At 45.1% G+C, this 22,950-nt stretch overlaps 1 protein-coding gene across 2 annotated transcripts in view; it reads right to left on the bottom strand.

The window, feature by feature from the left end:
- Nucleotides 1-10,119: 10,119 nt before the first annotated feature.
- NTAQ1 (N-terminal glutamine amidase 1) overlaps nucleotides 10,120-22,950 on the bottom strand; it is a 98,649-nt gene continuing 85,818 nt past the window's right edge. For both annotated transcript variants that reach the window (XM_069220707.1, XM_069220708.1), the window contains one exon: nucleotides 10,120-12,573. In XM_069220707.1, the coding sequence (XP_069076808.1) occupies nucleotides 12,467-12,573 (107 nt within the window). In that variant the 3' untranslated portion in view covers nucleotides 10,120-12,466. The remainder of the gene's footprint in view (nucleotides 12,574-22,950) is intronic.

The following is a 22,950-nucleotide window of genomic DNA, read 5'->3' as shown; positions in this document are numbered from 1 at the left end:
CTGACACCAGCAATACGGACTCCTCCTCTGATGGGATCTCCCTTGCGGTGGCGGCCCCATCTGTGCCCCCCGCATCTACAGGTACAGCCGCCACCCCTCCTACCAGCACCGCCCTCCCAGCAGCCCCTCAGCGTTTGCCCTGTGCCCGCTCACCCAGGAGGGTGGGCATCACCTTCGCCTCAGGCACCTCAGGCCCTGCCCCAGTCACCCCTGCTGCCCTCAATGAGGAGGCCATTGACCTGCTCAGGTCCCTCACTGTTGGGCAGTCTACCATCTTGAATGCCATCCAGGGTGTAGAGAGGCAGTTGCAACAGACCAATGCATACCTGGAGGGCATTCACTCTGGTCAGGCAGCCTTTCAGCAAGCTTTTTAGACTCTGGCCTCAGCACTGATGGCAGCCATTGTCCCTCTCTCTAGCCTCCCCCCTCCAACTTCCTCCACCCAGACCCACACCCCTGTACCTCAGCCTATCCCAAGCACACCATCAGACCAGCATGCACACAACTCAACACACAAGGGAAGCTCTGGCAAACATAAGCACCATACATCCCACAGGTACGCATGCAAGCATCACACACATGCAGACACACCAACATCCACTGCCTCCACTGTGTCCCCCTCCTCCTCATCTGTCTCCTCCCTCCCTGTCCCGTCTCCACTCACACCTGCATGCACTACATCCTCAGCCACTACGTCCATCACCAGCACACCCACCGCCACACCCCGCTCACGTGCAGTCACCACCCCCACTACCATTCACACATCCCCTGTGTACTCTCCCAGTGTGTCTGTGAGGCCACCTCCCAAGGTACACAAACGCAGCCACACACCCACCCAACAGCCATCCACCTCACGACAGCCTACAGCCCATGCACCTTCACCCAAAGTCACCAAACGTACACCTCCTACAACCACAACCTCTTCTTCCACTCCCAAACCCCCTCCAGCTACCCGTCCCAGTGTTCCTAAGAAACTTTTCCTGGCCAGCCTTGACCTCTTTCCCTCACCTCCCACATCCCTTCAGTCTCCAAGGGCCCGACTCTCCAGGTCCCAACCTAGCACCTCAGCCACAACATCGGCGGGACCAGCGGTGCCAGTAGTCACCGGATTATGGAGTGCACCACGCAGCAGGGCAGCCAGTGTGGCAAGGAGCCACAGCACGGACAGTCCCCCACCTGTCAACCATACAAAAGTTGGACAGTGCCCGGCGGGAGAGGTGAACAGCTGGGAGTGTGAAGACAGCTGCGACACCATCCAAGGTGGGGAAGGGGCACATTAAAACCGGCAAGTCTGGGAAGTCAGCACGGCGGACAAGACCGCCAGCAGCCCCGCTGCCCAGGAGAAGACCGCCAGCAGCAGCCCCGCTGCCCAAGACAGGACCGCCAGCAGCAGCCCCGCTGCCCAAGACAGGACTGCCAGCAGCAGCCCCGCTGCCCAAGACAGGACCGCCAGCAGCAGCCCCGCTGCCCAAGACAGGACCGCCAGCAGCAGCCCCCCTGCACAGGAGAAGACCGCCAGCAGCAGCCCCCTGCCCAAGGCAGGACCGTCAGCAGCAGCCCTGCTGCTCAAGACAGGACCGCTAGCAGCACCGCAGGCCAGGAAAAGACCGCCACCAGCTGAACCACTGCCCAAGACAGGACCGCCAGCAGCACCGCAGGCCAGGACAAGACCGCCATCAGCAGAACCGCTGCCCAGGACACCGCCGCCAGCAGCACCGCAGGCCAGGACAAGACCGCCACCAGCAGAACCGCTGCCCAGGACACTGCCACTAGCAGCACCGCAGGCCAGGACAAGACCGCCACCAGCAGAACCGCTGCCCAGGATACCGCCGCCAGCAGCACCGCAGGCCAGTGAGCACCAATGATTCCGACGCTACTGAGGCCGCCACCGGCAGGATGAAGCACTCTGGGCACAAAGCCCCCTCCAGAACCAGTGGAGAGTTACATCCACTACCTCAGTCCTTGGCAGGATGAAGCACTCTGGGCACAATGCCCCCTCCAGAACCAGTGGAGTGTTACATCCACTACCTCTGTCCTTTGCAGGATGAAGCACTCTGGGCACAAAGCCCCCTCCAGAACCAGTGGAGAGTTACATCCACTACCTCAGTCCTTGGCAGGAAGAAGCACTCTGGGCACAAAGCCCCCTCCAGAACCAGTGGAGAAAGGCATCCACTACCTCAGTCCTTGGCAGGATGAAGCACTCTGGGCACAAAGCCCCCTCCAGAACCAGTGGAGAGTTACATACACTCGAGAGACTGTGGCTTTGCAGTCCCCAGGATTGATCAGTGGGCAAACCACCCACTGTAGAGACTTGAGAGACCGTGGCTTTGCACTCCCCAGGATTGATCAGTGGGCAACCCACCCACTGTATAGACTTGAGAGACTGTGGCTTTGCACTCCCCAGGATTGAACAGTGGGCAAACCACCCACTGTATAGACTTGAGAGACTGTGGCTTTGCACTCCCCAGGATTGATCAGTGGGCAACCCACCCACTGTATAGACTTGAGAGACTGTGGCTTTGCACTCCCCAGGATTGATCAGTGGGCAAACCACCCACCGTACAGACTTGAGAGACTGTGGCTTTGCACTCCCCAGGATTGAAAAGTGGGCATGGAGCCCCCTCGTGGATCTGGCGTCGTGCACTCAACCGGCTGAGCTGCCCCCCCCCCCCCCCCCCTTCACCCTGAGGTGCCTGTTTTATTTCTATCTGATGACCCTGCAGTGTTCTCTCCGTCTTGTTCGGGTATTGAGTGTGGGCCTTGCCCATGCCTTTTGGGCCCAGTGATCCACAGACTGTGATGGTGGAATCCCTTGGACCTGTGTTCTTGGTGTATATAATTGTATATAGTATAAATGTATGTATTTGTAAATATTGTTGATTTATGTAATTGAATATATCACAATTATTCAACTCATTTCCTTTTGTTCTTGCATTCTTCCGGGGGGAGAGGGGGTTGGGGTGTGTGACTGTAATGTATCAACATGTATTAGTGTGTGTGTTGTAGTGGGTGAGGGTGGGGGTGGGGGTGGGGATGTTGCATGTGTGTGTCACAGTTTTTTCCCTCCCCCCTCCCCTGTGTCGTAGGTGCAGTACTCACCGTGGTCTTCGCCGCCGGCGTTCGTGCTCCTGGTAAAGGAGCAGGAAGATAAAGGCTGGGAGTATCTGAAGTTCCGGTTCCATGGCGTCCTGGTTCCTCGTGGGTTGTGTAGAGGTGAGCGTTTTCCCTTCGAAGTCCTGTTTCTGACGTGTTTTTGTTCGCGGTGAATCCGCCCCGGAAAAGGTGGCGGATTGGTGGGTTGTAATAGTGTGGGCGGTACATTGTCCTCTGCCTGTCTGTTGGCGGTTACCACCGCGGTGTTTGTTTGTACCGCCGTGGCGGTCGGAGTGTTAAAGTGGCTGTCTATGTTGGCGGTCGTGATTCGATTTTTTTTACCGCTGGCCTGTTGGCGGTTTTACCGCCGCTTTAACACCGACCGCCAGGGTTGTAATGACCTCCATAGTGTCTTAGGTGCTGTGGTTGGCTCCACTTCTACCTGTCCCCACATCCCCCTATTGGTCCAGGTGGCTCCCCATCTACAAATAAAGCCATAGCATGATTAGGCTCAGGTGCAGATTGTCCCCGTTGTGTCCAAATGTGCTAAATCTCTCACAGTTCAGGCTTAGCCTCAATAAGTGAGGCTTGGCAGTTCAGTCTGCAGTGTCTCTGTCATGATCAGGCAGCTGCCCTACTTGATTTACCACTTCTGCGGAGGTGTGCAAACAGAGACTCTGGCGAGGCTACTCTAAGGCTCTGGGCACCAGTGCTGCAGCAGCATCTTCAACGAGGTTCCTGTAGATAGGTGGCAGTTCTGCTAGTACGAATGGCAGTCCCTGCAAACATTGGCTCACACTTGGAACAGGTGGACAAGTGTTCTAGGTCTGTGGCAGCCCACAATGGCTGATCTTGGTGTAGTCATGCAATGTCAACATTCAGTAAGGCCACCCAAAGGCCTAATGTGACTTGGGCTGACCACACTTTTCAATGGCACAACAGCATAAGTCAAGCTGCGATCTTTTTATGAGTCAGAGAGGCAAGGTGGCACAAGTCAAGCCATGTTTTCATTTTGGTCACAGGTCAAGCTGCTCTTCTACACTTTCCACCGTGAGCCACAAATCGGACAGTCTGATACCCACCGACACTGAGGGCACAAAATTGCTCTTCTCATCCTTCTCTGGCAGATCCAATCAGCACTAGGGTCATACTGCACCCGGCTCTTCTTAGACAGTCATTCCTCCTGCAGGGCCGGCATGCTCCTGCCCTCCCTCAGCAGACAGGATGGCTTTTAGGTGCTTCTAGTCAGGTGATCAGATTCTCACAGCAAGGGAAAGGTTCAGATGATGTCCCCTCACCTCTGAGAAGCTGGTTGTCAGAGTGACATCTGCTCTGATTGCACAGCTGTCCTCTGAGTGCTCTGAAAAAAGCACTTCCTTTCTTGGTCATAGATAGTAAAAGACCTAACCGAGTTTCTAAAGGATCTTGTCTCCTCTCTCAGCCTTCAGAAATGCCAACTATACACTTCCCCTGCCTGGTCAGACAACTTCACCTCCATCGTGCACAAGGACAGGCCATTGGCACCACAAAATGGATTCTACAGGCTTCAATTACTCTGGTTCACTCAAACATACAATGCATGTACCATGAGTCTACAAACAAAAAAACAACATACACTTGGGATGTTAGTGATAGGATCTGTGAAAGAAAACAAGTCTTTCAAGTACATTTGAAGTCTTAAACGTGTACTATGGAAAATAAGCAAAAACTGCAGTATTGAAGCTCAGGGAAAGCCTCCAAAAGCTAAGGAACATGTAATGTTAGCCCCTCCCAACAGCCTCCCCACATGTATACACATTGATCACATAGACAACAGAAAGAAAGTTAATGTGAAAGAAACCAAAACTCAAGGAAGTGAGAGTTTTGCAGCTTTCTCATGACATTTAGGCAAAAAGATGTTGACACTATGATAAAGTGAGTGAGGTAAGAGAGTTCTGAATTCTCGCTAGTGAGTGCCAGTAATGAAAACAAGCTGTTCATGTCCAAAGCAAGAAGGCCTAAACACCAGTGTTCACAGGCACACAAACCTGCTGCAACCAAAAGAACATGGATGTCGATAAGGCATCAAATGAATACTAAATATCAAACATTTTACAAATCTGGGTTAGTGCACAGTCACTTTTACACAGTCATCATAGTCATCTTTACAAGAGAGGGGCAGTAGACTGCCACTCCAGTGACATAGATAGAAAAGGTATGGTCACAACTATGGATTCTCAAAACAAGGTAGGCTACCACCACAACTCTATGTACTAAACCAGGACAGGGACAATAGTCCACTTTCAGTGCAATGAGAGCACGCTTGGTGTGCCCCTCCAGCAAAGGTACAGGAACCCACTCATGTCACGGGACAGGCCTAGGTCTCCACGCATATACTAGATCACTATGAGGCTATGAAATTAGTATGAGGATAGGGCCAAAATGAAAAACTAGAATAGCAGATAAACACAGCTGGCCAGTCAGAGCAGTGAAACACACATGCATACCTTGCAGGGCACATTCCCTCCCCACAATGGTACGAGGACAGGAAGACAGGGCACTGGGACAAAGCGAAATTAACATGATGGTACAGGGCAAGCAATGAGGCATGGAAATACTGGAAAAGGCATTGAAAAAGGAGACACTGCCAGAGGCTCTGGGACAGAGAAGCACTGACAGACACTGGGATGGGGCGACACTTACAAAGGCAGCTAAACTAGGGGACACTAAGGAGGAGACAATGACCAACATAATACAGAGACTTATATTTAGTCCTCTGGATTAAATAATATCTTTTAAGCAATGGAGATACAATGGGCTTATTCAATGTATTAATGTAGTTCAAGCTCAATACAATAAAGTTATCATCCTTTGCTAAGGATTGCATGATCTTCTTTCAACATGTAATAAGAACAGCCAAAGCTAATGTTGCTGAAGGATTAGTAAAGCCTGTGCAGGGGGATGCACAGACTTCTGGATTTTAGATAAAGGCACCTGATTTAGAGTTTGGCTGATGGGTAACTGTCAAAAACGTAACGGATATCCCGTCCACCCTATTACGAGTTCCTTAGGGCAAAATGGAATCGTAATATGGCAGGCGGGATATCCGCCACTTTTGTGACGGGGTAACTCCATCCGCCAAACTCTAAATCAGGCCCTTAATTTGGTACTTTGATTTTTTTTCAAGAAGGAGGGCTCCTTACAAGGTACTTAGTAAGTCATCTATTCCTGGTGAATGTACTGTGCATAAAACACAATTTTTTTAACATTCGTATTCACTTCAGACAGTGGAAGGTGGTAACCTTGCTTTAGTTCACCTGCGGCACACTGCATTAAACAAGACAACAGTGGCGGCTTGTGGAAGGGAAAAGGGGCGGGGCGGTGCGACGCGGGGGCATAAAATAAAAGACTGGGAGCCTCTGCAGGCTCTCTTCAGCCCTATAGCACAGTCCCGGGCTGGAGAGAGCCCTGTGCGCATGTGTGTTTGGCCGGCCCAAGACGGCCGGCCAAACATACATGTGCACTGAGTGGATTTTTCTGTGCACCCCCTCTGTGCTCGTCACCCCCAGTGCCCCGCCCCTTTTAATACTTTTTAATATTAAAAGGTTTGCAGCTGCTGCTGTTGGTGGGGAGGGGGGCATAGTCCTCTGCCCTAGCGGAGGAGCCGCGCCTGTCTGACAAATGTGTCGCTTGTAGAACAGAGCAGGTCTGACTGTCAGACGAGTGATGCAAGGGGGAAGTGAAGGGACTTATATAGCCTGGATCTTATTGAGCGTTAACACATAACTTTCACATTCTCCATATATAAGACTGTTGGAAACACATGCTTACGTATACATATACATTGTTTAAATTTGGAACGGAAAAGACAAGCAGTGAGATAATTAGGTCACTCAAAAATACTCAGGTACAGACAAACTCTAGCTTAAAAGGGGCGGTGGTAGGATCCCTTTAGTATAATTGAAATAAGGACCCTGTTTCTGATTGGGTTACATTTAAAACCATGTTTTTTTAAGCTGGTGGAAAATGCATTTTTGACAACAGAAAATGTCTACCAAAGCTCGTATGTGTGCCCTGACGTAGAACAGTGCTGCGTAACACAGATGATTAACTTAAAACATACTCATCTGGGTTTCAATGACCAAAAGGGAGAACAGAAAACCATAACATGTCAACTCCAGTGCTAGGGGCGCGAGTGGAAAAAAGTTAAAAGATTCACTTATTAGGTAACTGGTATTCCCCTGCCTTCGTAGAGGAGGGCTGTAAAATATTAACTGAGATGTCACTCAGAAATAAATTAATTCACAGGGATGCAATTCAAGACTCGACAGAAGCTAAGCAACTTAGCATAGTATTAATGTATACAGGATAAAATTGTTAAACAATATTTTATGGGTAAGATGCATGAACCTTCCAAGGCGCATTACTTTATTGCAAACGTTGTAGGGATTGCTAACAAGCAAGAATCTGAAGTTATGTGAAAGTCTACTTGGGCATTTCAGACCTAATTATGACACACAAATTAATGTATTGAATTTAAAAGCACAAAATGCTTCTATTATTCTAAGACACTTGAAAGTGGTTAAAGACATCAGGCTATGTGAGTGGTAGAAGGTTAACACGAGGGGCTCACTCACTTCCATCTATTTTGGGAGGCAGGAGTACTCCAAAGAGAGGCAGCCCGAGGACTGATTATCAATCCTAATTTTACAGTGGTACCAACGAGTACCAGGGACATCGCACTTGGCAAGGGATGGACAAAACGTAGCGTCAGGCCAACAGTCCGGAGAGAGGTATTGCCATCACCTAATCACGGTTAATCGACTATGAATGGAGCTGCTCATTAAGAGGAGGATGCTATCGAACAATTTACCAGCAGACATCTCGGGTGCTGTGTGCTCCATTCTCACGCTGGACTAGACTCTCTCCTCCCAATCATGGTCCCCCTGCTTCAGGCGCTGCATGTTCATTACTCTGTTTTGTTTTTGCAGATGCTGAGTAGCTTACACAGGCCAATAACATGCGGGGTCTGTGCAGTGGGTTATTTTCTCGATTCTTGTGCCTGAAGGTGAAAGAAAAGGATTATATTCGCGGAAAAGACATGCAGTGTTGTCTATTTCCAGTTGTTGAGATTTACACGGACTCGGGCTGCGGCGTCAAGGAAGGTCGCCGTTCACTTAGGCACAGAAAACCTCCTGGACAGGGGGTAAAAGCACCCACTTCTCCTTTCTATGGATGTACTATTTCTGGCTGCTCTGTGGAAGGGAGAATATAGGAATCCACCTACAAATCAACACGTGGGCGCTGCACAAACATGTACGGTCCTTTCACATTCGTCCCACCTCCTAGTTTACACGAAAATGAAGAGCATATTTTTTCTGTCCAATATTTCTCTGTTACTGACCTGTTTCCCCCCAAAATTGGCCAAAAGTGCCAATGCAACTACCTGTGTTCCATCACTTGCTTGACGTAAATTCACTTTTCGGTGTAACATTTTTCCTGACCTTTAAAAGCCCCGGATCTGATACCACTGTCCCAAGCCACAACATATTAAAACCGTTTCTAATTAAAACGCGCTGGGATGCTTTAGCGGATTTTCCTTGCATTTTGTTTCCAGCTTTACTTATTAAATGTGTTTTTGCTGTGCTATTCTGTGATCTATGATATTCTTAATGTTGCGTCTAATTATCCAGTCTAATGCTTTACAAAATCAGAACTTGCAAGTAAATATTTTTGTGCAACCTACCGTTAGTGCATTTGAGATTGATTAGATGTTGCCTCACTTTTATTTTTCAATACTAAAAAGGTTCCAAAAACCATCGTTATTAGAGTTTTTTCTTTCATATCTAGGACAGACTGCAGACTTAATTTCAAATATTTGAAAATGATAGGATTCATCGTAACCCACTAATGTATGTTGTCTACTGATGTTGTCTGTCACTTATGTTTCTACCTGGTTGTTCTTGCTATGAACCTTCCAAGCATCGCCGAGGCTGTGCTTCGAGACAATGTGAGACAACCCCGCAAGAAATCTCTTTTTTTAAAGAGATATTTGATTAAACAGCCACAAAGGCATCCTGGATCCTAACAAGCTTAGGCACTGTAAGCGGAGAAGAGCTTGTGACTAATCTGGGTCACTAGAACGGGTCCTGATGTTTAGCTTCTGTCACAGCACAATTTAGAAACTGTCAATGCAATTCAAATTAACCCAATCACACATTAATAACTAAAAACAAACATTAAAGTGACGTCATTATTACTCACTGTAGACAGGCTAGGCCATGGAACACTTTCTCCAGTCACACTTAGTATAACCCCTCAAATAACATTAATGGCTTCGGTCAAAAGCTTAAAATATGCTCCCTCCGGATTACCTCATCGTTTGCAGCAAAGTTCAGACAGGTACAAGCTGTAGCAACAATCCCAGAAGTACACCAGGAAACCTGGGGCTGTCACCGGTTTCTAGGAGTATTCACATGCATAAAATGTTGCGAAATTGCCACCCGGTGTGATGCAAAAGGCCATTTACACACTTCACTTTTATTCTCCACATGTCAATTATTTTTATTCACATAAAGGACCTTTCTTTGCACCCTTTTCAGTACAGGTTGTTCCCTGTCCATTTATACCCCAGAAATGCACCTGCATTTGCACTTAGACTAAATTCATATGCTTTTCTAAAGGGGGTGACACGTGCATGAGATTGTGGGTTCTCGCCTTTTGCAACCCGCCTTTCCTAGAACCTACCCAAATTCCTGCCTTTTAAACTCCTTCTAAAGAAATAAGATGCTCCAAGCAGGTGGTTTTCTGTGTTCGTGATTTTGCATCTCAACAATAACATTCCACCAGTCCTGGTTCTGTGTATCAGGACTGGTCATTTATCTCTGGCAAGTGCATTTCAAGTGAACTTTAGTGACACTTTGAGGTGCAAAAACGCCTGTGAACGAAATACATTTTCTAAATATGGTGAAAAGAAGTCCTTTTCACTCTCTCGCCTCAAATCGTGAAATGATTTTCATCCTGAAAATATGAGCCACATTTCACCACTTGAACTAATGATGGTTTATTACAAATGGCATTGGGACAGTTCAAGTAAAAAACACAGGTTAGAAGAAACCAACATACAACATCATGAACACCAGGAGGTTTGGTTTGTTGCAATAAAGACTGTTTCCATGGATCAACTATATGAATATCCGGAAAATAAAAACACAGACTCATAAACGTACAATGTGAAATTAAAGAAACCTAACAATATGCCTGATTCTCTTCAGCAGCAAATATCGTGTCTAGTCACAGATACTTACATATGTAAATAGCAATATTTTCTGGGATTCATTTCTAGGAGCTCTACATGGTATGGATGTATCCATATCTCAGACCTTGCAATGTGATGGAGCAAAGGGCTGGTGTGGCTTGGAGGGCAAAGGGGCAGGGGTGCATGATAAACAAATAACACAAGGAGGCTGTAAAAGGTGACAATAGAAAAGAGAGAGCAGGGCAAAAGAACGGCTCCAGGAATTGAGAACTGAACAAGTAAACGTTGAGACAGTCATACCTTTCTCAATAAATGGCCATTAAGGCCAGTTCAAACGGGGAAAATTCCTGGTACAGCGACTGCTGGGTACTTAGTGGTTACACAGGCCTGTGAGGTTACCAGATGTGTGTATGTTATTAGAAATACCAGAATCCACTCTAGGCATTGTCTTTTACAAACCATTGTTTTCTGGTGTGTTAGTCCAATTGGTCGGATTGAAATGAACCAAAAATACAATTTCCCCAGTGCCTATGTTTGTTAAAGGGAAAGGCAGGGCATGAAATGATTTCCCTGATGAAACAGAGTAACCTGGTAACCGTATCTGAGTCAACTGAAGAGCAGATGGAAAAATGAATATTTATATTAACAAAAGGCATGATAAATCGTCTTTATGACACAATGCTCTCTCAATGTTTCAATGCCGGTGAAGTAATTTAGAATTTATTTTCCACCAAATTTTAAAACTAAAAGTTGCAAGGTTCATAATGTGGTCTGTAGTAAGGATTGCAGTTTGGAAAGCCATGGGTTGTAAAAGAATGGAGAGATGTTTTGATATGGACGCAATAGGTCATTTGAACAACTCAAAAAAGACTATGACTTTCCAAAGGTGCAATGTACAAATTTCCAGGTTAGGCATCTCAGCCCTCCATTATTCAAACCAACCACACTCCAGTCAGACCCAGACACAACTTGAAGAATGTATCTTTACGTAAGATAGAGGTAAGCTTCTGAGCCTCAGGGCTACATCGATTCTGTGTGGGGGAGAACAGGACACCAGGGCAGAGAAGATGGGAGAAAGAACCTAGCAGAATATTTACAGAAAGAGCGTGTGCAGCGATATACCACCGGGCCTGCAGTACAGCAGGAGATGCAATGAGTAGGAAAGCAGTGTTGATCCGACTCGTACATCGCTACTGGCATGGATGTGAGGAAGCAGGATCCCTAGTACACCAACTGTGGGAGGATCCAAAAATTAAGTCATAATGGCAGGTGGCCCTGAATGCACTAGGTATATGTTCACCAATGAAATACCCGGATTCCCACCAGCTGTAGTTCTGGGGCTGTCAAACACACAAACATATTCTCTGTATTCTCCCGCATGAAAACATGAGCATTAAGTACAGCGAGGCAAACCTTGACAGCATTATGATGAAAGGCCAGGCGGCCTTTTCAGAGAGATGGTTTATATAGGCTGTGGGACTTCCTGGGTACGGAGAACATTTCAATGTCACAAGAGCAGAATATGTGTGTTACATTCTTACACTTTCTATCAAATGAATTACGGAATTACCATGCGTCAGATATCTCTGGGTTTTGCGAATCCTGTAACGCAGGGGAACGGAAGGTGAATAGCAAGGCCTGAGGGAGGAATGCAGTGATGAAGCATCTTATCCCACCTTTCATGCTGTCCTCAGCACCATTCATAGTAAACTAGAGACCTGATGGCGAATGAAGTTGGGGGGATGAAATTCTGTTACATTGTGACTATGTTAGGTCACGTGAAGCCGTCCGCCAAGAAGTGGAGGTAAGCGGGTGTGTGCGTTGTTACCAAAATTCTGTAAAAACATTTAATCCATAAAGTCAGCGCTACAATTCATATTTGAGTAGACACTTGTGGTTACAACTACAAACCAACCTGAGGATTTTTTTTTCTGTTCCATAAAATAGGTAATCATAGTTAGTTCAATGCTTTGCTTTCATTCTCTCTGGCCAGAAAAAAAGCAAAGAATGACATCCCCACATTCACGAGGTTTTGCTGTAAATCATTTATGAGCACAGTCCATTAATAAATCATGCCGGAAGTAAACGGACACTCGGCATTAAATGACTTCATTCTTCTTTAATAGGACGCCGAAGTTAGCTCACTTTGCCGAAGCGCCGTGCAAAATCCGGCAGCGAGTACACGGTGCCCCAGCCCACCAGGGGGCTCATGCCGATGAAGTCATTCAGGTTCATCTTCGAGGCTGAAACATAAGGCAGAGAGCTCTTGGAAATAAGAGGGTGTGTCAAAACGGTAAATGGCGCCTTGTTCACAAAAGGTACATGTCATACATTGCATCAGTAAAGGCACACCGTTTCACAGCTGTCTTGTTTTCAACAGACACAATTTAAAGTTGGCGGTTGTAAAAATTAAGTCGCAGGATAAGGTAGGACCTGCTCAGCTTCTGCTGTACCTTTACTCAAGCCACACCTAATATGCTTTTTATTGTTAAGTGCATTATTATAGAAGTACTCAGTTCATCATCATACAAAGCTTTATTCGTTCATCAGAAAACCATCAAAGCATACAAAACAAGAAGCTCCACATACATTTACATTAATAAATACAAAAAGATTTTAAAAAACTGCATAAAATGATAGCAACAATAAAATCAATCAATCCCCGAGCCCTGGCCACTGAGCATACGTAATTTCAATTATTAAACATGATTAATTGACATTCTTTTTTAAAAGAAACGAGCACGTGTGTGCCATGCATGCGTAGTTAGCACAAATTATTAAACATGATTCATTGACAGTCTTTTTAAAACACGGGTGCGTATGTACTATGCAGCCACAAGGAACTTTCATCTGCCTGCACCACAACAGCAGAAGTATTACTTTTTAAAATCCTGAGGGCGGTAACATATTGTTGGGTACCCAGGTTCCGGCAGATAGAACGTATTCACTTACGCCGGGGAATAACGTAAGCTGTACAGAAAAACAAGAAATGTTCAACCCTCTCAGGAACTGCACCACAGACCGGGCAAATGTTCAATACAGATGGTGCCCTCCAGCTACTTTTCAAAGACATTAGTGGCAAACACCCAAAACGAAAATGAGTATACAACCTCTCAGCAAGGGGTTCAGGGATAATATCTAAAAAAAAAAAAGACTCATAACGGGGGTACCACTTAAAATCAAGAAATTAATTGGTCAACCGCCTGCGAGTTGTAGCAACAGGTGGTTGCTCCTGACATAGGCCCAAACAAGCTGATTTCTGGGATTGCATCTGGGCTCTCCTTAAACCCTGGGGATTCTCACAGAAACTCCAAAGTCCCAGGATACAGAACCAGTTTAGCACATGCTTAAACCATGGGATAGAGGCTACATTAGGTCTTTTTAAAAAAAATCAAGAAGTGAAGTTCTGTAAGTACTGAGTTCTGGAGCGGTCCATATCATTACCCAGTATAACAGAGGTTTTAAAACTTGCATCCCTAAAATCCAATTAAGATCAAGGTCAAGATAAATGGGAACCAGAGGGGTACTGCCTGCACAAGCACGTAGTGCTCTATCAAAGCTATTTTCTCTCACAGACAGTTTATAAACTTTCCAATAGCCCCACACCTCGGCACCATAGGGAGCAGCATTTTGTGCTTTTGCCAAGTAAATCTTTAGGGCAGGAGATACAGCTCTCGCACCAGTAATCTTATACAAGCACAGGATAGCACCTGACCTGTGTTGTAAAAGAAGCAAACTCCTATTTATCTGATCTTCCCACTTAAAATTGTTTGAGATCCTGACACCAAGATAATCTATGGAGCCAACCCTGTCTAAGGGAACACCGTCTACAGAAATAGTGCATCTCTTGGCTGGCCCAGGACTGAGCACCATCAATTTCATTTTGCTAACTTTCAGCTGCAGCCCGTCATCTGCACAAAAAGATGTAAACCTATTAACAAGAATCTGTAACCCTTTCGTTGTCTTACAAATAAGGAGAGAATTGTCTGCAAAAAGTAATATGGGAATTTTTTGAGCATTTAGGGTGGGGGCGTCATTCTGGCAAAAAGACAAGGCTTGAACTACCCCGTTTATATATAAAGTAAATAGTGACGGTGCCAGGACGCAACCTTGACAAACCCTCCTGCTGTATAGGGATATGGTCAGTTAATTCTCCGCATTTGCCCCATCTCACCTCAGCATAGGTACCTTTCATGGAGCCGCACTAAAAGATGAATTAAGTTCCTGGGTATACCCTCTTTATCTAATACTTCCTAAAATGTCCGTCTAGGGACCAAATCAAATGCAGACTGAAGGTCCACAAAAGCGACATACAGACTTTGTTTGGCAAGAAGTACATATTTCCAATATAATAGAATCAACCGGAAAACGTGGTCTACAGTACTAGTTTTGTATTAGTTTAGTTTTTAACTGTATGAATAAATACATTGATCAGACAAAAAGGACTATTGCTTCTTGACACATTCAATGTTTTAGCCAGTAACTACTGCCCCCGCCCAAATACCATCTTCTTGACTTTTTCAGTAGTCCTTTATGAACTACTGTTACTAATATACTTATTGAAAAAGTATCACCTCAAAGCACAATATCCAGAGAGCCTTTGGCAGTTAGGAAACTTTGGATCTGACTTAAAGTTTGCTGACTATTGTACTCCATTGCACCATCACAAACGCTATGGTGTATACTGCCCGCTAAATCCTCGATCCACCCGCCTCATTTAGAGACAGGCCGACCTTAAGTAGTCAGTTGAAAGAGCCACTGTTAGCTTCATAGACGGAATACTTCCACCGATGTCCCAATGGAGTAGGCACTTATAGAAGGAACAACATTACACTGCCCGCACTAATTAGGGTGGACAGTGTAAATGTCTATGTTTTCTTGTCCTTCACTGCAAGGAAAAAACACTTCAATGGAACAGGAAAGTAAACAATAATGACCTTCAGACCCTGGGAGATGACTGCCAGTGATTGGGGGGTTGTTTTTTTTGAAAAACAAATGAAAATTAAAAGTCAGGTGGATGGCCATCAAAACCCACAGGGGTTGTCCACAAAAATGTTAGTATACTCATAGGAACTGCTGTGAATGTGGTTCCTCTCAATGCACAGCAAAGGACGGGCAGTCATCTTAACATATGGCGTGTGGTAGGTAATGTCCTCTGCCACCCTGGCTGACTCTATGCCGCCCACCAAGCTATAAATCAGCCTCTTTATACGACCCACCTAAAACATTATAAAACCAGCCTTTAAGGCTTAATCCAAATTTCAGTACCCCCATATTCTTCAAAATATAAGCACCTTTTAAATACTGTTTAAGGTCATGAAGGATTACTGCCCTACTTCACAGGTGCTCTGCAACAACCCGGCTTTCTTCTTACAGTCGATAATCCAAGGCAGCTATGATTCTCTCAAAGCTTTCAATCTAACTGACTGTAGGGCAACCTCTGTGTTACCTCCACCAACTTCAGACAACTGGTAACTATTTACCCTGTCTGGTCAAAGGAAGTACAAGGCTTCTGTAATCCTTTAAATCTGAAAAACAGATTACCCCGGTTTGGTATCCATTCTCCAAGCTTTTCACCTAGTATCCTGAGTAAAGACATCAGCCCACACCCTCCCAATACCACAGTGCAATAACAAATGGTCATGTATCCCCAGGAACCTAGGAGTACATTCAAATTTGAATGAATCATTTTCACATTCCTCTATTTAGAACAATAATTCTATCCTTCTTCCCCATAAATGTATCTCATCTGGTGGCTCACAATTCACAAGGAGCAAACAAGGCCTGGTTCAAGCAATCCCACAAACAAATGTTATGAAGTAAAAGCTACACAACTACTAGAAATACATTAAAAAAAAATTCTTCATTTGAGTGCCTCGCTCACATATATGGCAAAAGCAGAGCCAACCAACATAAATTCTTACAAGGTTTAATAAACATTGCAAGCTAATTATGTATGTTTCTGAAAATATATTAGTACTGGCACTTCATTAATCATTTATTGAAATTATTACAGCAGGTGGTATTACTATAAACATTTAATTTGCCTCCACAAATGAAAATCAATGAATAAATGCAATTACTGTGAGACAAAGGGCATGAGGAAATTATGCTTAAGCAAGCTTTTTATCTTCATAAAATACATGGTCATTGCTCCTGTATTTTTTAAAGTTCTGCTTGGTACCTTAGTTGATTCACACTAGACTGATTTTGAGTATTTGCCAACACTAATAATTTAAAAAAAAATCTTTTGTTTATTTTATCTCAATCTGTCCGCCTATGTGTTCTAGTCTTCCTGCTGCCCTGCAGAGTGGCACATCTTTTGGAGCCTATACGGAGATATGCAGGGGTCATGAAGTATAATCTACTGAAATAATCCATTGTAGCGCGTACAAGAGTGATGATGTAAATACTGTGGAAACTGGCTAATGTCTACCTATGGTACTAACACAGGTTAGAATCAGGTACAATTCCTACCTTTCTGAAGGGTTTGAGAGGTACAGGTGAGTTAACCAATCCCAGAGGCCAATAAAAGGCACCATTAGTGAAACCAATTACCCACATATTATGATTGCAGGTTTTAAGGGATTAAGTTGAACGTGGTTCTGGGTTGTTTAGTTGGTAACTGAAGGAGACAAGATCCAGTGGTGTTGCTGGCAGCTTGTGTGTGTTCTTTCAATTTACAGTGTCAGCATAGTTGTCAATTGTAAGTTAGACTGAGAGGACTAGTTCAAGTGGGGAGAGGTAGGTGTTAGAGAGTAGATGTGCCATTGTAGAGCCCTGAGAAATGGCTGAAGTAATATGCATCACAACTGAAGTATATGGGGCTGGGGATATTCTGTCCTCTCAGGCTGAAATGAGCCTATACATTCTGAAAGCTTTTCTTTGGATGTCTGTTGATGAGACTTGTATCACATATTGTGTTAGAAGCAGTACAAAGGTCAAAGAGTGTAAAAATATGCCCACCATTTCTACACATGCTTATCTTCATAGCATGACAGATGGCAATCAAGCATCTTGGCCCGGGTACAAACCAACTTGGTAAAGGTTCCTTTTTTTAAAAGAATGTGACAGTTGTACATTAACCACTGTTCAATTGGTTTTACTAAGGACCTGCATTTAGCACTTGGTTCGTAATTTGCTTGGACTAACTGTTCTCCTCTTTGCTTTTTGACGCTGGATTTTATGTATGAAATATTGCGATTCAATGAGAAAACTCAAGCAATCCATTGAGTATAGGCTTAACAATCTTCGCTAAATTAGACAGACGCGTGTCCTTGAAGATTCTTGGAGGCAAGGAGTACGTGATGACAATATAATGATACAGAGCACAACAAGACCCTGGATATTGCTCAGTAAAAGGAGAGGGTAGAATTGCTGGAAAACACGCTTGTATCATACATGGCTTCAGAGAGCACTGTTGGTGCCATGGATCCTAGTAGTTCAACCAGTTTACTCATACTGTGCTCAGAGCATGAAGCACTAGCAGTGATGCACAGTTCACCAGAGATTGATCTCTGTTTGTCTGTTGTTGTTCAGCACATCATGGGTTATCTTTTGCAGTCATCATGCCTTTTTATAAATTCATTGGGGTCAACCACTGTTTGTTTGTTTATTTTACCAGTGTTCAGTTCATTAAAACCATTAGACAATCAATACACAAATAAAAGAGTCATGAAATACTGAAAGGCCAATTTGAAGTTAAAGTATACAACTAGATTACGGAGTATTACAGAACTGCTAGCAGACTAATTGTGTGCTCGTGCCCTTGGCTCTCGATCAGCAGGAGCTGGTTCCGTAATTTGTCCAAACATTTCACCAGCCTGCAGCCACTGCATATCAGTGGGGGTACTGCTGGGTCTTCTATTTCTGGAGTACTCCACTTGTTTCCTGTTAGAAATGGGGCTCTGGTTGGCAGTCAGTTTGCACTCTGTCTAAACAGGGACCCTCACTTTAGTAAGGGTAAGGGAGATACACACCTAGGATAACCCCTGCTCACCCCCTTGGTAGCTTGGCACAAGCAGTCAGCAGGGACGTGGAATTCCTACTGCCCGACACTCGGGACATATTGTTTGGGGTCAAGGGCAACAAGTCTTCATGCTTATTTTGTCCTTGGGACAAGCAGGTCCAACCCCTGCAGTACAAACCCTTTGGCTGCCAGTTTACAGAGAAGGGAACTGTCTACAGTTGAGGTAATGTGTGTGTCCATTTGTTAATGCTGTTCAAACTTGTATTTATGGTTCATTAATGAAAAGCCTTCATTATTAGGGTGAGTGCTGTAAATAACCGTTTTAAGGTGACACTGCACTACTGATAGTGATTCCAGTAAAAAAAAAAAGTGTACAAACATGTTTGAAAAGTTTAACAATATGAGGCTAAGTATAATGTTCCCAGAATGCTCTCTAATTAGATGCAAATGTTTGCAGAAGCTTGTAAGCAAGAGTGATGATTCTTTGCTTTCAAAATAAAATGTTCAGAAAAAAATGCAAGTAGGAAAAAAAATGTTTTGCTACTACAAACTTTTAGGTGCTTTTTCTTTGAAGCTTCATATAGTAAAAGGTGTTAATGCATGTTAGTATTTCCAAAACATATTCCTAATGGAAAATCAGAGTAACCAATTTCAACAAGATTATGAGAAGCATGAAAATATACAAGCACTGGCAAAGCCAACCGATCCGACATACTTTGTGAGTCTTTTGGTTTCATCAAGTATGTCTTGTTTTGAAATGGTTCTTATAACACTTTATTGTTGTGGGAGTTGCCAGGCCTTCACCATTGTAACAAACACTGTCAAAAAGAAAAAAAAGGCTTCGGGTCTCAAAAAGCACACATTGCCACAAGTGGCGTAGCAAAGGCCCGCAGCCCCCCTCCAGTGGGACCCCTCACAGCACAGCACCTTCCCTAGGTGAGTCTGGAGTGGGGGGGCTCCATCCTCTTTGCAGGGGGGGGCCTCCAGTTTTGTAACACCACTGATTGCCACAGTAGTTCCTGGCACTGAACAAAACTACATTGTGTGCCAATATGCTACTTGTGGAAGAGCAGAATGTGATCACTCACAGTAAAGCCAGCTGATAGATAAAGAGAGAAATAGAAGTTTAATAAAAACAAAATGTCTTTGTTAATGCCAGACCTAATTAGGGGCCCAATTCTTAAAGAAAGTCACAAAAGTGCACACCTGGTATATGTCTTTGAATGAGTGGTTTTCATGAATTCACAAGAACTTACAGAAGTAGACCAGGAAATCATACTCCTAGAAAATATTTGTGAACTGTATTTTAGCACAAGCGAATATGCATGTGTAGATTTGCTCATGTGAAAAGCGTTTACAAGTTCACTTTCCCTCCAACCACTTATTTCCCATCCATGGAACAACATCTACTTCTGCCATTGTCTGGAGTAAATGTCCAACCTTTCTCATTATGGGAAATGACGAGAGAAGAGCTGGTGAAAATTCTTAAAACATGTAAGTTAATAGGCTTGCAGACCCAAAAAGGCATTCCAGCGCTGGAACTATTGCTTACTGCTTCCTCCAGCCCAGTATACAGATCTGCAGAAGGGTGGCAGTAGAAGGAAATTGCCATAATAGGGATTGAAATTGCAAGTATTCAAGCCCTACTAGAGTAGTAGCCCTGGCATAATAAGAGAGGCTATTATCAGAGCTCTTACATAATGAGACTGCTGCCATAATTTGTCACTGCACTACATGGCACCAAAAGGACAAGTAGATTTTTTTACTGGACAAGTAGGTTTAAGAAGCAACCTGTCCCATGGACAAATAGATATTTGAAAAAAATCCACACCCCTGAGTCAGGCTTATCTCAGAGGCAATGTGTAAAGTATTTGTACCATCAGATACAGGAAGACAGCGAAAATACCACAAAAGGACTCAATACCAATTTAGAAAAATATCCAATATTTATCTGATTAAAACAAGACCAAAACAACAAAAATCCAACATACACAAGCAAAGTTATGAATTTGCAAAGATTAAACTTCAATATAGCACTTAGAAACACCGTCACACCGTCACACCGTCGTGACTGAGTCTTTCCCAACAATCCGAGGCCAATGGCCCTGGTCACAGGGTCGCACGGACCCCCAGTACCTTTTGGAAGTGAGTAAACAAGCAGGTGCACGGAGTCGGGGAAGCAAGGTGTCACTGGATCCAGTGCAGCATTGGTTCTGACACTGCAGAGCAGTGGAGAGGTCCTTGCTGCAGAGCAGTGGAGGTGAGGCGGCATCGGTGTGAAGCGTTGGTTCCTTACGCTCCAGCGGGGTCAATGTCCGGCAGGTCAAGATGCAGTGGGGCAACCTCATGGGGTCACACCACGGGGCTGCAGGCGCCGCGGCAGAATCGGGTGTCACGGATGGTGGCACGGCACTCAGGACTCACAAAGTCATGGGACGTCAGCAGGGTTGCGGAGGCGTCAGGCCTGCGATGTTAGTCGGGGTCGTCGCACTCCAACGGGAACCACAGCTTTAGTTGCAGGCATCACTGCAGGGTCAGGCAGCGGCATCAGTCCAGATGTCGTACGGCGTCGATGCACTTTGTTTTTCTTGATTTTCAACCAGTTTCCACTCCCAAGGGCCCAGAAACTGGAATAGGCACCACCTGGCGAGTTAGGGTCCACAGCAAGTGAACCCAGAGGCTGGTAGGTGAAGTCTTTGCTCTCCCTGAGACTTCATAACAGGAGGCAAGCTCAGTCCAAGCCCTTGGAGAAACTTCACAAGCAAGTTCAGTTTTTGTCTTCTCCAAGGCAGAAGCAGCAACTGCAGGCCAATCCAGCAAAGCACACACAGCGAAGGGGCAGTACCCCTCCTCTAGCTCTTCAGCCCTTTTCCTTGGCAGAGATTCCTCTTGATCCAGAAGTGTTCTAAAAATCTAGGGTTTTAGGTCCACTACTTATACCCATTTCTGCCTTTGAAGTAGGCAAATGTCAAAGGAAAGTCTCTGTTGTTGACAAGATCTTGCCTTGCCCATCCCTGACTCCAGATACACACCAGGGGGTTGGAGACTGCATTGTGTGAGGACAGGCACAGCCCTTCCAGGTGCAGGTGTCAGCTCCTCCCTCCCCATTCTAGCCCAGACACTCATTGGGATATGCAGGACACTCCGCAGCTCCCTTTGTGTCACTGTTTAGAGGGAATTCACACACAGCCCAACTGTCAGTCTGACCCAGATGTGTATTCCACAGGCAGACAGAGGCACAGAATGGTTAAGCAAGAAAATGCCCACTTTCTAAAAGTGGCATTTTCAAGTTGACAATCTAAAAATCAACTTTACCAAAAGATGGTCTTTTTTTTAAATTGTGAGTTCAGAGACCCTAAACTCCACATATCCACCTGCTCCCAATGGGTAACTACACTTATCAGGACATGTAAAACACATCAGTAGATGTCCTACCTTTAAAATACACTGCATCCTGCCCATGGGGCTACCTAGGGCCTATCTTAGGGGTGACGTTCATGTACAAAAAGGGAAGGTTTGTGCCTGGCAAGTAGGTACACTTCCCAGGTCGAATTGGTAGTTTAAAAATGCACACCCAGACACTGCAGTGGCAGGTCTGAGCATTGTTTACCGGGCTACTCGTGTGGGTGGCACAATCAGTGGCGCAGGCTCACTAGTAGCATTTGATTTACAGGCCCTGGACACCCCTGCTGCACTTTACTAGGAACTTACTAGTAAACCAAATATGTCAATCATGGAAAAGCAAATCACCAACACAATTTACATAGAAAGCACTTGCATCTTAGCACTGGTCAGCAGTGGTAAAATGCCCAGAGCACCAAATCCAGGAAAAAACAAAGTCCAGCACAGTCACAAACACAGGCAGCAGAGGCAAAAAGATAGGGGAAACCATGCCAAGGATACCAGGTCTAACACCTCCTCACTAGAAGTTATACAGCTTCTGCTTAGTCAAACAATCAACAATACTTTGCCTGACCTCAAAATGGTTGTTCACAGCAATAAACATTCTTCATTTTCAGCTTTCTTTTTGAGGTACACAGTGTGGCTGCTGCACTCCGTCACTAGTTGATTCTCCTTGTGTCTGTCCCTTGTGACCCTCAGACACAGTAGTGAGTGGACCACCCGTTGGTGCATGACTGTTTTGTCAGAGGAATCAGCACTGCCTTCACCATCCGTTCACACCCACCTATGCTCCCTGTCTTTGCTCTAGCAGCACGGGCTGCCCGGGTCTCCCCGGCATCTTTCTTTGTAGTGGGCCACCAATTGTATGAACTTCTGCCAAGCCCTTGTGATGCACTTGGTCTCATTATTCTGGCTACTCAGCAGCTTCAGGGAGCGCTAGGGAAAGCCAGGGTGACATAATCACCAGAGCTCCACGCGGAGGCCTCGGAGCTGCAGCCATTTTAGGACCAGCATTTGAACAGTCTGTCCCTTTGTACAGAACAGGATGGGTTGAATCTCAAAATAGTTTTAGCAAAAATACCTTCTGACAGAAAAACCATGTCCTAAAAATATTCGGCTGTTGGCTGTAGATTTTCAATTATTTACTCCAACGGGGTGATATTTTTGTAAGCAATATTTAAGACACAATTTTTCTCTCAGATGATATTTTGGTTGCAGTGATCTGCATAGACCAGGATCCCACAGTCAT

This window comes from Pleurodeles waltl, chromosome 2_2 (genome assembly GCF_031143425.1).
Source record: "Pleurodeles waltl isolate 20211129_DDA chromosome 2_2, aPleWal1.hap1.20221129, whole genome shotgun sequence".
Taxonomy (NCBI): domain Eukaryota; kingdom Metazoa; phylum Chordata; class Amphibia; order Caudata; family Salamandridae; genus Pleurodeles; species Pleurodeles waltl.
This window is presented reverse-complemented; position numbering and strand designations above follow the sequence as displayed.